Source organism: Lepisosteus platostomus, chromosome 20 (assembly GCF_059453375.1).
Source record: "Lepisosteus platostomus isolate fLepPlt1 chromosome 20, fLepPlt1.hap1, whole genome shotgun sequence".
Lineage (NCBI taxonomy): Eukaryota > Metazoa > Chordata > Actinopteri > Semionotiformes > Lepisosteidae > Lepisosteus > Lepisosteus platostomus.
The window spans coordinates 17,774,443-17,791,840 of NC_142630.1; the positions used below are offsets into that span (position 1 = coordinate 17,774,443).

A 17,398-nucleotide genomic window follows, 5' to 3' on the forward strand; every position below is an offset into this window, starting at 1 on the left:
CATTACTCTGCTAAGGCTGATGGCAGCTGTACTGCCTGAAATGTTGTGACACTTCTAATGAGACACAGTGCATTTCCAGTCTAGAGAGGAATCTGACCAGCAGATATTTCTCCAGTGCATTTCTCTTGGGGTAGAAATGTAACCAGCAGCAGGTAGAGTGTGGGCAGGGAGAATGCTGTTCACCTATGGCTCTCAGGACAAAGATGAAGAACAGTGTGGAGAGCACCAGGCCAGTGTCCCATGCCCACTTGGAGCTGTCCACAGCCGAGATGCCAAGGAAGATGAAGATGATGGTCTCCGCGATGCTGGCAAGAGTCTTCATGGTGTACTTGACCGTGGTGCGGGACTTCTGCGAAATGTTGGCTTCCACATATTTCTTGCAGCATATCCCACAGAATGTCATCCTGCAAAATGTACAGAGTACCTCAGCAGCAGCATGTAACAGGGTGGGAATGTCTGGAAAAAACTAATTTGCAGCTGCCTTGTCAGAATTAACCACGAAGACTCACTCACCCTGTAACTGCATTTTTAAAATGGATAGAAAATATTAATTTGACTTTTTTGTATTAATTTCCTTCTATTAAAAACTCTTAATATTTGAATCCACTGTGAACAGTTTTTTTCCAGACTGAAGAACTATTTTATCTAAAATTAAGCACCAGTAACAAGGTGATTTAATTAAATTTATACAATTGCTAAACTCCTGATGATCAGAAGAGAGCACTAAAGACAACACCAGTCTCATTTGCTCCAGCTGCAGTACCCAAACAAAAATATTTAACAATATCCTTTCTAAGAACTGGAATTACCATTTTTGGTATGTTAAAGAACAAAAGCAATATACAATATCGGCACACCATAAATAAGATGGACAGAACTACAAAGTAGTTACATTAATAATGATAGGAACACTTGTACAGTTCTATACAAAAAAGTTTCTATCCTTGTTTCAGCTGTGTGCATAATGAGAGGCAAGTCCAGTGGAATAAGGAGGATCAATCAGGATGCACAGAGAAGGGGAGAGTGTACCAAACAGGCAGAATGACACACAGCCCTGCGGAGGTGGCTGTGTGGGTTTTTAATGGCTGATTTAATATCACCAGAAAACTGTAATAAATGCAGCAAATCTTTAATGACATTTCTTATCTTAATTTTAGACATATCTTTAAGACAAATTGCCAGTTTCAGGGTAAATGAATGGAATATAAATATTCTTATTTATAGGTTTTTAAAGAAAAAAATATTTTCTTTATGTTCTAACAAGCCAGTATATCTGCTATATCTAATGTGTTTGGCAATGATTCCCAAAACATACAGACGCCTTCTGTATTATTAATAGAATTTACTATATCCTGCTGACAATGTAATATGATCTTTACACCCTCAGTGCTAAACCGAGATGCTATAAATGGTTTTAATGAGTCATGTTTGAAAATCTCCATGTTATGCTGACTTAAGACAGCAATGCCTACTGCTGAAAAGGATCAAATATAGGAATTCTCCCTCAAATAGGTTGAATAATGTGCACTTGTTTGTTCTTTATTCTGTCCTGTGCTCCCGGAGGTTCAAGTGGATGCAGGTGAGAGTCCAGACTGTTAGAATCCATCATTTCTCAGACTTACAGAGCCATGACCCTCTGGGTCGGACACTCACGCCAGTATAGAGGACAGGGAGACCATCTCGGCCGTTAGGTAGGCCAGGTACACCAGCAGGAAGACAAACAGAGGCTCGATGATGCGCACTCGCTTGGTGAAGCGTGTGATGAGCGCCAGCACAAAGGCAAAGATCAGACCAATCACAGTACCCCCGAGGCTCACCACAAAGAAGGAGGCTGGATGTGAAGAAAGAGAGAGAGATGCGGATTGTAATTCCTCAGGCATTTATAGCAGCAGGTCAACAAACAGGACACCTGAAGATACTGGATAAAAACTAATCACTGCCTTAAAATTGCAGGCATAAGAAACATTTTCAACTCTGCTACATATCAAAGCTACTCAAACAGGTTCACAGATAACACTGTCTTGTACCATTTAGCTTTAAATAAATTAAAATTTAAATAATAAACAATTCCAAACAAAAGTGAGTATGGGCATGAAATCACATGCTTGTGACTGGCTTTATTGCTGATGCTTTTTACAGTATCAACGCAACTGAGCATCACAATGAGTAAAATAGCTCAGCCCTTTTTCCTCTGCTCAAGGCATCTTGCCTTGTGAAAAAATGGGGCCACTCACCTCAATTCACTTCGGAGATAAAGAGCTACAATTTGTAAGAAAGTGCCAGTACTTTCAATAATCTATTTGAACATTTAATAATAAAAAGTATTTTAACTCCACAACAAAGATAACTACTTACCAACTCCTTTCACATAATCCACAGGGCGCACCCGATCTGTTCCCATCTCAACAAAAGAGTTGAAAACCTTGTACAGTACCTCAGGGAAAAAATACAAAAAGCTTACTATTTAGCTTTAAGCTTACATCAGCAGCTATATCCCCCTGCAACTCAGAAACTGGCAGCCCACTGAAGCTCAGCAGGTGTGATCCGGGTCAGTGCGTGGATGAGAGACCTCCTGGGAAAGCTAAGGTTGCTGCTGGAAGAGGTGTCAGTGGGATCAGTAGGGAGCTCTCACCCTGTGGTCTTTGTGGGTCCAAATGAGCCAGTATAGTGAGAGGGACACTACAAAGTAAAAAAGGCGCCGTCCTTCAAATGCGATATAAAACCTAGGTCCTGACTCTCTGTGGTTATTAAAAATTCCAGGGTGTTTCCTGAAAAGAGTAGGGGTGTTACACCCATGTCCTGGCCAAATTTCCCATTGGCCCTTACCAATCATGGCCTCCTAATAATCCCAATCTCTGAACTGGCTTTGTCACTTTGGCTTTGTCACTCTGTTCCCCTCCCCACTGAGAGCTGGTGTGTGGTGAGCGTACTGATGCAGTCTGGCTGCTGTTGCATTATCCAGGTGGGGCTGCACACTGGTGGTGGTGGAGGGGATCCCCATTACCTGTAAAGCACTTTGAGTGGAGTGTCCAGAAAAGCACTATATAAGTGTAAGGAATTATTTTTAATTATTATTTATTTTTATTTTTGAAAAGTTTGATTACAAGTACTCTTCAAATGATTGAAAACATCTGAAAAAAATATTGGAAGAGCTGGGACATTCAAATCTTCGACATAAACCTGAGACATAAATATATAATCCTCTAGATGAAACCAAGCGAGCAATGACAAGCTCGCTCAGAAAGAGGTTAAGAAATGTTACAAATTAGAAGAGGCCTTTCATACCATTCTTCTAATTTAAAATGTAATATCTTTTTAATCCAAGGATCTCCTCCAGGTGTTTATAGAAGAATGGCACCGCAATCTTGGATAGCCCAATCCTGATATAACTTTTTATGTCACCTCTTCCCAGTGTTTATAATAGTAATAATAAACTTTATTTTATATAGCGCCTTTAAAGGTGGCTTCTCAAAGCGCTTTACAGGATGACAACAACAATAAATAAGAAGAATACACAAGATAAAACACAATTACAATATAAAGAGGAGACCGTGGATGGTGGAACTAAGAAAAGCAGAGGGGTGAAGAATGAAACCAGTTAAGTTAAGGCTTTTCTAAAGAAGAGGGTTTTGAGTCTGGATTTGAAGGAGTTTAGAGAAGGTGACTCTCTGATATCCTTGCGGAGAGAGTTCCAGAGCTTGGGGGCATAACAGGAGAAGGCCCTGTCACCCATACAATGTAGACGTGCTTGGAGGACAGTAGGGAGAGCAGTAATAGAAGAGCAAAGGTTGCGAGGTGGGGAGTAGGGGGATAATAGTTCAGACAGGTACTGAGGTGCCAAGCCACGCAGAGCCTTATAGGTGACCATGAGGATTTTAAAGTCTACACGGAATTTGACCGGAAGCCAGTGCAAGGACTCCAGGATAGGAGTAATGTGAACACTTGCACTAGACCTGGTCAGGATTCTGGCTGCTGAATTTTGGACATACTGCAGTTTGTTCAGAGTAGATTTAGATACCCCAGCGCGTAGAGCATTACAGTAGTCAATTCGAGAGAACACAAATGTGTTGATCAGCTTTTCAGCCACAGTTAGTGATAGCATAGCAAAAGATGTTTTGACAGTATGCTGCACATGTGGGTCGAATGTTAAGCCAGATTCGAATATAACCCCAAGGTTTTTCAATTTTGATTGAAGCTCAAGTACAGAACCATCTACAGATAGGGTTACAGGACTGGCTTTACGAAGTTGATGGGGGGGGGGTGCCAATAAGCATGACTTTGGTCTTGTCACAGTTAAGATGAAGGAAGTTTTGAGTCATCCAAATTTTTATGTCAGAGAAGCAAATTACATAGAATAGAGACAGCCAAATCAGTGTCAGGTTTGGTATGGATGTATATTTGAGTATCATCAGCGTAAAAATGAAAGCTGAGGTCATGTGATCTTAAAAGGTGACCAAGTGGAAAAATGTAAATGCTGAAGAGCAAGGGGCCCAGTATTGAGCCCTGAGGAACACCAGACTTAACAAGACCAATTTCAGACCTGTACCCATTGAGAGAGACAAAGTGACAGCGATCAGTGAGGTAAGATTTGAACCATTTGAGAGCAGTGTCAGAAACTCCAAACACAGTCTCAAGACGAGAAAGTAAGATGTTATGGTCAACAGTGTCAAAAGCAGCACTGAGATCAAGAAGGATGAGTATAGAAAGAAAACCAGAATCAGAAGCTATTAGAAGATCGTTAGTTACTTTGACCAGGGCAGTTTCTGTGCTGTGAAGCTGACGGAAGCCAGACTGAAGGGGTTTCGAAAAGGTTGTCATGAGGTGGTTACGTAAGTGAAGTATGACAGCACGTTTTAGAATTTTAGCGAGAAAGGGTAAGTTGGAGATGGGGCAAAAATTGCTCAGATTGTTGAGAGCCATGTTAGGCTTTTTTGGCACGGGGGTAATGGCAGCAGATTTGAGGACCATTGGTACAATGCCAGTGCTCATGGATTCATGTATAATATTGAGGACAATGGGACAGAGAGAAGAGAAACAGGACTGAAATAAAGTGGTGGGAATGGGATCTAAAATAGATGTGGTGGGTTTCATGCATGTAACTAGTTTATTGAGGGATGCTGAGTCAAGAAGAGAGAAGCTGGAGAGAAGGGAATCAGAGAAGTTGGATGAGGAGGGAGGAGGTATGGAATTGATATGCGTAGTGGAGAGAATGTGATGCCAGATGTTGTCAATCTTAGAACTAAAGAAATCTAAGAATGTGTTGCAAAGTTGTGATGAGGCAGGTAATGTGGTAGGGCAGTTTGGCTTTAGCAGTCTGTTGATGGTGGAGAAAAGATGTCTGGGGTTGTTTTGGTGATTTTCAATGATGTGAGAGAAGTAGGTGGAGCACGTCTCTTATCCTCTTAGTTTTTACATGTGCCTCTGGCCCACGTTTTCTAGTTGATCCTGGAAAAGACCACTGTGTTGATTTTATTTGTACATAAAAATTAATAATCTAATATTTTCTAGAGTTCTGAGCTCAGAGAGCCACCCCAGCGGTGCAGGAGTCCCAGGCCACCACAGGGGGCTCACACACTATGCAAGCAGACCTTCAGCCACATATCTGATGGCACTAATTGATGAATGTATAGTAGATGTACTGTATATGCCATTGCAGCAACACCAGGAGCTAACACCAAACAAGCCAGAGCTGCTTTACGAAACTTGAAACTTGCAATCTAGAAATTATAATGCCATTACAGACCTCTTAATGCTATGCAGTATTTATCATTCATATTAAGACAGCTGATAATAATGAATGTTTCCTTATGAAAGCTCTAGTCCAGTTGATGTATTCTGCACAATCCCACTTGGACTCTGCACAGTTTCCAAGGAGATAATTGCATATTCCTCACAATGCTCAGCTGAGGCTCAGCTTCTAATAAGTGTAATTGCACCAATTTTATATCTTCCTGTTAATAATGGTTTGAGGTTAGTATCTAGAACTCCAGCTCCTGGTACATCAGTATGTATGAATTCACCTGCTATTCACACTGCCATTTCTCTCTGTTCTGAAGTTCAAAACGCTACATTTCTTTCCCACTTTTGGTCATCGTGTTAAAGCTCATCAGCAAAAATGTAGTTTTTATTTACACAACTGCATTTGACTATTAAAGCCTGCATTAGCCAGTCACTTGCACAGATGGTGAAAATGTCTCCCCTTAGGCACTGTGAGGAAGTCTGGAAGCCTGCAGTCAGCTGCTCTGTGGGAACTGCTCCCTGTATTTCTTTTTTCCAATGGAGTAATGAAGAAAACAATTTAAAAAAGCAAAAACAATAAAAAGAGTGATACTATTTTTTAGATTAATATGATTTATAATATTCTGAAGTCAAACACTTAAAATCGCTTAAAATCAAATCAGTAATAACAAAAAATACCACTGTCACCCAGTAACTAATACAACCTCACAACATGTTATGTTTTAATTATCAGAATGTACACTGTCTGTTTGCTCTAATGTATAACCAACAAAAACAGATTACAGAAGATAATTAAGTAAAACTGAAATGCATAAAACATTTTCAGATTTCATTCATGCTGATCCCTCAGATCCCTGCCTCGGGACAGCCTTCTGAGGATCCTCACACAGGAAAATCTTGCTGACTTGGACACTAGACAGGAGGTGCAGGAGAAGTCCCATCTTTATTACAGTTGAAACAAAAATTAACAAAAAAAGGAAAGACTCTGAACTAAACATGTGAACCTGCACTAGCATCTACTAACACCCGGTAGGACAGTTGCATCTTACAAAGATACAACTCCCTGTGGTTATTCAAACATTCTGTACTCTACAAGTGTTGCACTACACAATTATCTGAACCCCCAAACTATTTGTACACATTTGAAAAGGTAGCCCCAACTGCACTGCACCCCTCACAAGCTCTTTTATAGAAGACAGTCCAAGGTATATTTCAAGTGGTTGGTCAGGCAACTCCAAACCAAGATGTCATTGGGACATCTGTCTGGGTTTCGACTCTATGTTGAGACTTGAAACTCAAGTTTCTAGCCTATTCAGATTGTCTTCAGATCCAGAACCATAAACACTGTGAATTCAGGAGTACTTTTCTTCACCCATGCCACACATTTCACTTGCGGTGACTCCGACACTGTGTAACTCACGAGGACGGGATAACAAATAAAGAAATATAAGTAAACACATATGTATGCTAACAGTGTATGCATCCACCTTAAGGGGTATAGTGATATAAAAAAAATTAATTAATGGACCTTATTAATGGATAGCAAGCCATCAATTATTTTTATTTTACACCTTAGCTACAAAGGGAATTATCATTCTAAACTGAAACACTAGGCAGAACATACATTTTTCCCATCAACCTCAGCTGCCTGTAAACTAAACTGTATATCCAGTATAGTTTAAATACGAAACCTTAACAGTAACAACAAAATATCATGTCTTAAAGGGGGATGGAGAATAAAGGCACATTGCACCTGCAGGATCTCTTACCACAGTGACGGCATCATTGAGCAGAGACTCCCCAAACACAATGATGAAGAGCGTCTCATTGACATGGACCTCCTCAAACACAGCCAACACCGCCACAGGGTCCACTGCCGAGATCAGGCTCCCGAACAGCAGGAAGTCCATCAGCCCAGCATTTACATTACAATCTACAAATTTCATCAGAGGAAAAGGGATAAAAAATCTAAATAAATGTTTCCTCGTCACACAGACGTACAGGGTATTGAAATGAATTAATTCTGACCAGATGTGAGTGTGACTTGACTCACCCATCAGCCCAGCTCCTTTGACACCCCAAAGGCAGAGGCCTGTGCTGAAGGAGTTCCACAGCGTGCCGATCACTGCGTACATTAAGATGGTGCCGATGTTGTCAAAGAAGAGCCTGCTGGGCATGAAGTAGCCGGAGTCGAGCACGATGGGAGGCAACAGGAAGAGAAAGAACAGCTCGGGGTGAAGCTGGTACTCTGGCTTCTTCGTGGCGGCCAGCACAATGCCCCCAAGTCCCAGTCCCAGCAGGATGAGCAGGCAGCTCTCGGGCACGACGCGGGTCACACTGTGGGACAAGTGGAACACTGCAGAGACACAAGACAGGGCCCAGATGAGAGGGGGGCAATAAGCCCATCTAGCCTGGTAGTTTAGCAGCAAAAAATCTGAACGTTCATCCAGCCATTTCTTATAGGAGCCCAGAGTGGGTCTCAACCAGCTGTTTCAGATATTGGATAGTGTCTCTTATTCCCTCGGCTAAATGAATTTCTCTTGAGTCTCTAATTGTGACCATGTGTCCTTATTTCATTACTAAGTGGGAAACAGTCCCCTGGGAATCTATACCCATTAGGAATTTGTATATTTGGATCAAAAACATCCAGCTCCCTCTCCCTACACAACAGTCCCCTGAGACCAGGAATCATTCTTGTTGCTCTTCTTTGAACTCGAAGGCTATAACATCTTTCTGTGATATGTTGACCATAACTGAACACAACACTTCAAAATGAGGTCTTAACTAGTGCACGGTAATGTTTGAGAATAAAGTCCCTGGGTCTACATTCTACATTTTTTGCTCTACGCCTGTGCATTGTTTGCTTTTTTATTTCTTCCCCACATTGTATTAACGAGGATGTAGAAGAAACTACATAAATATCCAGATCTCATCCGTGCGTAACATCCTGTTGCTCAGACGCACCCATGTCATCTGTTTAGTGCATGTTCCTATAGTACTAACGATATGGATTACTGTGCACTATTCAATGTTGGATTTCATTTGCCAAGTCTCTGTTCAAATGCCACACAGGAAACGAATGACTTTGATAGATTACACATTTTTTGCCTCAATTTATAGATCTTACATAATTTTAAATATATAATAATAATAAAGATAATTTTAAATATGAAGTTTTTTCAAACGTAGGTCAAACATCAGCCTGACTAGCTTCTTTATCCCATTCCTTTAAAAAACAAAGCAGCTCTCGCCTCTCATATAATGAAATAAATGAAAAATTAATTTCTGTGAGGCCAAGTTCCAATTTAAAGGTTAATGAAAAACAAAATATAAAAAGCTGTTATCATGTTCTAAAGAGGCTGATGTGAGACATATTTTTGGAAACTGTTATCATTAAGTGCCCTGGCTGCCTGCAGACTGCTGTGAGTTTCCCTCCGTCACAGTCTGGGGTCACCGGATCACGCCAAGACAAACTCTGCTCTTCTCCTCCAGCATACAGTACACGACCTGACCACATAAAACTATGAACTAATTCCACCATTAGGGCTCCTAGTAATTCTCAAAATGCATCTGAAAATAAGACTTGGCTATGATTAATCCATTACTACAATTTAGATGCACTCCCACATTAAAATAGGTTGTGAAAATATTTTTTCTTCACATTAAGAAATTTCTCAACTATTTTATCATTTTAATGAATGACTGGATTTGGGGGCAGCACACTGACTAACAGTGTCTTCTCCCATTTTGTGTGGTGTTTGCATGTTCTCCCCATGATCGTGTGATCCAGGCTCTCTACTGTAGTTTCTCCTGTCACCAAACCCCACGCAGGTTAGGTTTGACTGGCTATGCTGCTGGACTGTCCCCTGCCAGGCAGGTGGTGTGGTGGGACTGGGAGGCTCCTAGCAGGAGGGGAGCTGTTCCCAGTTCTCCTGTAGAACAAAAAGAGCACAAAGTGACCCATAGCCACCTCTCATCTGTGGCTTTTCTGATGTCATGTTCTATTTTTAATAAATATCTACTACTGCTTGTAAAGACACAGCTTTAGCAATGCTAAAAATAGATATTACACTGCCAATTAACCAGCAAGAGTGCCAGAAATGTAAATGAGAAACTAAGGTGGTACATATTGCTCTGTGCTAAGTACACAGATGTACTACAAAAACAAAAAAAGGAGTCGTAAGTTATGCATTAAAAGAGATTATCTGCAAAATGACTGTTTTTTTAATCTTATGGTATTGGAAGAGTTCTGATTGAGTGATGGTGTTGAATGTTGGTATTAATAATAGTATTGTACTGTTGCTGTGTTGAATTCTTGTCGTATTTGTTATACAGTATGTTAATGAGCTCTTGATGTGGAAGACAAATTCCCTATAGGGCAAAAAAAGTTAATACAATTAATTTCAAAGGGGACAAAGTGCAGCGTCAGGAAGACCTTATTGAGGTGAGAAGAGAAGGTGAGGTGACTCAGATACATACTTTCTTTAACACTTTTATTCATCTGAGAGCTGATTTCAGTGTACCTACAGGGAAGGTTGAAAGCCTTTAGACATAAAATACAACAAACCCACTATGTAGTTAAGCATTATTAGTCACCTCTTCAGAAAATCTGTAAAGAAATACAGCATGTCAATTTCTGGACAGACAGAAAATAAATTACAGCCACCAATTTATCTCAATAAGCTGAAGATTCCAGAATGATACAGACACTGTATCGATTCAAATTCCATTATTCACTACAGTATTTATAAATAGTCTTATACAGTACAGCAGGACTCTTCCACTTTCGTAACAAAGCTGAAATCCAAAGCATCTTGTTCAAACACAGAAATTCCAATAATTTCTCTTTAGAAATAAATGTGAAATTAAGTTATTTTTCATTCCCAGCCAAGCTAAGGACTGGAACACATTCTCTTTGACAGACCTGGACATAAGAAGTGCATCAAATACGACATTACCGGAGCTCCTCTCCTCAGGCTGGCATTACTGCAAGCCTGCAGGCACCCAGCAGCTACCAAGAGCCCCAGCTTCACTAAACGCCAAGAGAACCAACAAAGGTCTCACCAAACCCAGAAGCCAACTGTGTTCTGCTAGACACAGCACAGAACCCGGGCTTGAACCAGAGATATCTGTAGAACAGGGTTTAACCCTTCCTGGCTTAACTGCGTCAGAGCCAAGGCACTTTGCTCTTTTCTTCCCTAGCAGAAGGAAAAACCTCGATGTCAGAGCGCACCGGATCCTGGACCAGCAGTAGGCAGGTGGACTAGCCTGGTTCTGACCTACTCCCACCTTCACTCAGCAGGGAAACTTGTGAACAGTGAATATTTAATGATGTACTGTGCTAATTCTCACTTCAGGTTTCTGATAGAAGATAATGGCCTACAGGAAAATGTTGTAGGCACCCCTTCTGGTTGTTCAATGGAATATCATTGCATGTCAGATGCCTAAAAACATATTCAAGATAGTTTTTCTTTCATGCACCCAGTATCTGAAAGGAACATGCCTAAGACAGCAACCCAGTTTTAAGACTTTCTGAGGAGTAGAAATACATGCTGTTAATTTTAAAATAGAAAAGCTATATAGTCCTTTCCTCAAAAGAGAACACTAATAACTTCCCTGCAGCTGAGAAAGCTGATTAGTGATTGGTTGGGTCTGGTGTTGGGTGACCTGGTCTACAGGCAGACAGTGCTGGATAACAGAAACACCATCAAACCAAGATATAAACAATACAATTCAGTCTCTTTATGAACATCAGATTAGCCTATTTAATTAACACGAATGGTCTTCATGGGAGGATCATTTGGAATCATTGCAAAACCAAACTGAAGTTTTCTAAAGGTGAGAAAAAAAATGGAGAAAACAAAATAAAGCCTTCATCAAGCATTTACATGCAAGTGCATTGCTAAAACTTTCATGTTCCCAGATGCTGCCCACAAATCAAATATAACCGTCAAAGGCAGAGACACAATAGTGCAAAACACAAGAAGATAAAAATACAAAACTTTGAAAATATAATATACAGTACAGTGCAATTTTACAAGTGATTCTTCAGGGAACAAGTGGTTGTCATAGCATAACCACTGTGTTTCTTCCTTGATTTCTAAAGAACATATTCCACTTTGTAAACCAGACACCTGATCTTTATATTATTGCCTTTCAAAAGTGAGTGTTATGAAGAACTGCACTGTGTTCTGTGTGCAGTGTGCTTAGCGGAAGAAAGGGAGGAGATTTCGGAGTTCAAGAGCATGAGTAACACTGGGTTTATCCCTCTGGCCTTATGTGAAGTACTGTAACTGCACACATGATCCTAAACCAAGGCCAACACACATGAAGAGACACTATGGAGGGATCCAGAAATACCAGAAGCTACAAACACCAGACTCTGCAGACCATCTGCCTTTGACATTTTCTACTTTCTACATTTAGAAAAGGACAGGAGTCTGTATGCTTTTCAAGCATACAGGTCTAAGGATGTTCACGACTTAATGCAGCTTCAGGCATTCAATAATTAAATTACCACAGACTCCTCACTGGTTTTCTGACAGATTGCAGTGACCATTCTTGCCTTTAAAAACAGCCAGGATGAAGTGCTGAGCACACATCAGATTCTTTCTCTGGAACGGCTGTTTGTTCTCCTCACTCTGCGCACTAGTAGCTTTCCTCCCACAGGCAGTGCTGCAAGCTTCTTCTTGGAAACCAAGTTAACTTTTAAGTAGTATTTCTATACCGTATAGATTTCACTTATTGATTTACTTCTGTGAGAAATCAGAAAGTTGTGCTGCAATATTTCAGCAGAAACCTGTAAATCTTGCTCATGTTAACTGCATACACTATAATAGATATTTTGAACAAGATTTCTAAAACATTCTGTCTATACATAGAGCCAACATGTCTATCCAGTTCCTATGGTTACCAGTTAAGTCTAAAAAAATATTCATCCACTGCAATCCCTTGAAATAGCAACAACTCTCCAACTCCACTTGCAACGTGCTTTTCTGTCTGTGTCCAAGACCGCAAACAAGCACATTCAAAGGAGGAATTTTAAAAGCAGTTATCTGGGCTGTTTCCAGGGATATCTCTTTTTTATACAGTTTGGGTTTACAATTGCACGTGGCTGTAAAAAGGAAGACTAAAATCTATTCCTGAAACATGAGAATATTTCACTTAAAAAAAACAAATGTAAAAAATAGTGTCCTGTAAATAACTGGACCTCATCGACACAAAGAAAAATGCAAATCTACTGAGACGCACCAGAGTGCAAGGTCAGATAAATTAATATTTCAATATTCCTCAAACTGTCCTTTTCATTATCGCAGATACAGCGGAGGAAAAATCGTGATCCTGACAAAACATTCCCATTTCCAAGATGTGAACACAAACATGCTACAGTGCATCATGTACACATCTCAATCTTCCCACTTGGCCGGAGCAGTAACAAATTGTTCCTCACGCCTCTGCGTGGAAAATAATATACAGCGGTGGACCGGATCGCTTATATGACTAATTATGAGCAACAGAAGTGGCGAACACTGCTAGGATCAAGATAGCGGAAATACCTGCGTTTTAATAAAATATTAAGACGAACAAAACTGAGGATGTTCTGAACATTCCTGTGGAAATGAACGAATGTCTTTGCCATTTCTGAGAAAAAGGGGAAAAGTTAAACTTACCTAACGGTTTCAAAATTATTTGAGGCAATTCATAATTTTTTTCTACACAACATGTATTGATATTGTTTCTACTCAGATTCCATTTTCATTAAGCGGCGCTCAATTACAAATTTGTCTCTATGCTAAAAACACCTATGTAGTGCACATTTAAACGCTGCTCAGAGACTGAAGACTTTATAGGAACACGACAGAAACCTTAAAAACTATATATATATAAAATCGTACTGGTATCCCTTTTAAAATATGCAAATTGGCTACTTACGTATTTTTGCAAAACTGGCAATCATAATCCAGATAACTGTAAGGTAGGGTGCCTGGACGTAGCTCCATTCCCATTTGACAATCTCAAACTCGGTCATCGTCGCCGTGTGAGAACCGGCACCTGTGTCACAGGGTTCGACTGTCTTCCCATCTGGCAGCACAGCGGTAGCCCCGGTATTGGCAGGGTCCCCAATGGGAATGGGGGTGGACACAGAAGAAAGACCATAAGCCGGCTCAGGAATAACCGAAGCCTCAGCCACGTAAAGGTCACTCAGAGTCTCCGTGGCTGCCGTTACAAGCAGGTACGCTGCGCAGCTCAGCATCTTAACCAGCTCACTCAATGGCAGAACACCATCCTGCCTACAGATGCCTGGTAAATATTAAATGTAAAATGAAACGCTGTCGGCCTGGGAACTAGCTTCCTATTCCAGACCCGGTTGCGGCACAACCTCCTGCCACGGTACCGAGGAAAACCTCTGGCGTATATTCGCACGTGACTGCCCCCCTCCGCGAAAGCGAGAACAGCTGTTTAAAGGCGCAGAGCAACGGAGTTGTGGCCCTTGGTAACACTGGCGCAACACGTTTTCAGGTGCGAGTGTATTCGAGGTTGTGAGTAAGATGCCCATCGTGATGGTCGTGTTTCTTACTCTTACACTCTAGAACCATATTAAAAAAATGTAAAAATAAAAATTGTACACGCATGCGCTATTTCAGTCTTTTACAACTAAATATGAACTAAATACAGTTGAATTTACAATCCAAAACTTTAGTTTTACTAAAAAGGACAACCTCAAAAGCGCATCATTTCCGTTGTGGGAGCCATTTCAGCTTACTGCGGGAATGAAAGAGCAAGGATTTGAGGATAGGGAAAATAAGATAGTAGAAAAAGGTTGAGGACTTCTCTGATAGCTTCTGTCTTCATAGAGGAGGAGTCTTTTAATCTCTGTGAAAGGATCCAGACAGGGGATGAGAGTTGCTGGTGCAGAGTGACTGCTGTGTGTCTCCCAGGTGGGGCTGCTGGTGCAGAATGGACGCTGTGTTTTGCCCTGGTGGGGCTGCTGGTGCAGAATGGCTGCTGTGCGTCTCCCAGGTTGGGCCGAAGTTGGGGATGGATGATCTGTGTGCTCTCCTACATGTGCAACACTTGTGGATCCCATAGGATGAAAAGTACTATAAAACTGTAAACACCAAATACAGTATTTTCAGTGTATCATAAAGCAATCAAGTCCCTGGTCTTGCATTGAGAAATTGCAAGGAGAAAGGTTAGACAATTGCATTCAGAAGATAAAACAATTTTTAAATTTGGTTATAGTATTTAATATATACAAAAGACATAGAAAACAAAAACAGCATCTTTCTGTTAATATGCCACTATGAGTAATTTGGGGATTCTCAAATAGACTCATGTGTGAACAAGTATTAAAAAAGGATGAATTTAATAATTTCACAACTTTAGAACTACACATGAGATATGTAAATATCATAAGCAGGTAAATAATTGCTACACAAACTTCACATTTGCACACCTAAGACTCCCAGTGCAAAAAGTGATATCCATATTATGGATGTATTTCTTCACAATATGTGTACTACTATGATATTAAATCCATGTCATCTCAGCATTTTAAAGCTTTTTGTAACATGTAGAACTTCATGTGTCTAATGGTTTCAGACAATAAATTTAGTCCAGTAAGATTCCAGACTGACTTAATGGATGCCATATAAACTAGATCAGAATAAAGTTTACAGACAATTTCTTGAGTGTTGATGGTGCTGATCACAGGAATACATTTGGCCAATTCTGACTTGTTAAATACCATTATGGTCCAGTGATGTGCCATTGACATCTTCCCAAAAATGTTGTGATAGTTGATATAAGTGATCTTCACCACTGTCTTGTATGTAACTGAATATTAAGATCTAACTGATAAAAATGGAAGCACAGTGCTAAACTAACCAACAACATACTGTAACATGCTGAAAAAAAGTAAAAACGGGCTGCAGATTCAAGATGGTGGGAGAATCTGATTTGAATGTGATCTAGTTTATATGTCTTCATACATCCTCCATTAAGAGAAGCTTAAGGGTTTAAATAACTTTTAGAGACAGTTTCAATTTAGGAGTACTACAAAACTAGATGGACTGCTAAAAAGACATTCACTAAATAGCAAAAATATCAGTAACTGAACCAGGATCCTGAGAACTACTTCTAAACAATACCAAAATTACAAAATAAAATATTCAGGAATCAAATTCAGTAAACATACTTTACAAAACCATCTTTTCTTATGTTTACAAAATATTCAGGCAACTAATAATAATAATAATAATAATAATAATAATAATAATAATAATAAAACGTTATTTTATATAGTGCCTTTAAAGGTGGCTTCTCAAAGAGCTTATAACTTATACAACAGGTTAGCATCTGAAAACGTTTTTACAATTAAAACACTTTATCCTATTTATATAGTAAAATAGTAAATCTTCAAAGCCTTTTACTGTAGGTTCTGCCATGTGATGGTTATTTATTGATAACATGTTTAGATTCAATAAGGACATGATGCTGAAAAAGACCAGTTTCAGTATTAAAGACACTACACTACTTTAGGTCTTCAAGGTTTATTAAATTCACAAAGGTTATTGGTTCTTTGTCCTTCTAGCATGTTTGTTGGGTCTTTTAAGTTGCCTAATGCTCAGAACATTATTAAACATGTTCTCAAACCCTCAGCATTTCAAAGTGAGTTTGTCTTATTTCTCTTTTGACTCTGTGCTCTGCTGGTCTCACAGATCCTCGGTGGGCTGGCTCAGCCCAAGAGCCTGGGCCATATCCGGGGACAGTCCACTCTTCAGAGTCCTCCGCACTGGGGACAGAACACAATAATCAGGGCACTGTCACAACCCCCTAGCAGAAAAGCCACAGGTCAGATCATTTTATCAAAGGGTTACAATTCACACCGGTAGGAATTAAATTCAGGTAACTGCACACAGAACAGCTAAAACAGTGTATACTGTGGAGAAATAAATAAGTCTGCAAACTCAAAGTTGTAAACTGTAGCTCCAATGTATTGTAACTGATGTCAACAGGTACCAGGGGACTAACTGTTTATGTCTTACCATAATTAATGTTCTGAGTAAAGCTGCAAAGTTAGACTGGCCTACTGAAAGCTACTGTTCCTCTGATCTTCCATACCTTATCTGCTGCACACCACACAGGAAGGAAACACTCCCATAATTACAAAAAATTGGAGAATGTGGTAGCTAAAGGGTACACACATGCTGAAGATCATGTGGATATGAACTGAAGGCAGCCGTGTGGTTAGGGTCTTTAGACTCATAACAGCTAGACTGTAGGTTCAAATCTGTGGGCACTACTGTTCTGACCTTAAGCTATGGACTTTGGCCTTACCGAATAAATTAGACTTTAAAATATAACTGGACTTATGAAAATATAGTGCTCAGAACCAGAAGAATTAAAAAAAAAGTAATAAGCATTAAGAGCTGAAGTCTTTATGAAGTAGTAGTATTGTTCTCTAGTCTGTTTCTATGACTAAAGCTTCCCATTATACAGTAAGTAATGCTTCCTGTCAGGAACAATAAACAGAAAAGTTTGGATTCACATTCACTAAAGCACATTTTATTATATACCTAATATCTGTTTACATTATGAATGAGCTTACAGTATAATGTACTACTTCCTGTACATGACTTGACAACACGTGATCTGT

The 17,398-nt window shown here is 39.9% G+C and overlaps 2 protein-coding genes across 7 annotated transcripts in view; both read right to left on the reverse strand.

Moving 5' to 3' along the window:
• The window catches only part of slc9a5 (solute carrier family 9 member A5), a 33,208-nt gene extending 17,088 nt beyond the window's left edge, over nt 1–16,120 (reverse strand). Inside the window, exons 1-6 of the mRNA XM_088613804.1 lie at nt 13,672–16,120; nt 7,793–8,095; nt 7,509–7,672; nt 2,356–2,434; nt 1,654–1,831; nt 184–404 (exon numbers count right to left, since the gene is read on the reverse strand). Of these exons, the coding sequence (XP_088469930.1) occupies nt 184–404; nt 1,654–1,831; nt 2,356–2,434; nt 7,509–7,672; nt 7,793–8,095; nt 13,672–13,993 (1,267 nt within the window). The 5' untranslated portion in view covers nt 13,994–16,120. The remainder of the gene's footprint in view (nt 1–183; nt 405–1,653; nt 1,832–2,355; nt 2,435–7,508; nt 7,673–7,792; nt 8,096–13,671) is intronic.
• Nucleotides 16,121–16,276: 156 nt separating this feature from the next.
• fhod1 (formin homology 2 domain containing 1) overlaps nt 16,277–17,398 on the reverse strand; it is a 43,536-nt gene continuing 42,414 nt past the window's right edge. For all 6 annotated transcript variants that reach the window (XM_088613803.1, XM_088613801.1, XM_088613800.1 and 3 more), the window contains one exon: nt 16,277–16,534. In XM_088613803.1, coding sequence (XP_088469929.1) covers nt 16,455–16,534 — 80 coding nt within the window. In that variant the 3' untranslated portion in view covers nt 16,277–16,454. The remainder of the gene's footprint in view (nt 16,535–17,398) is intronic.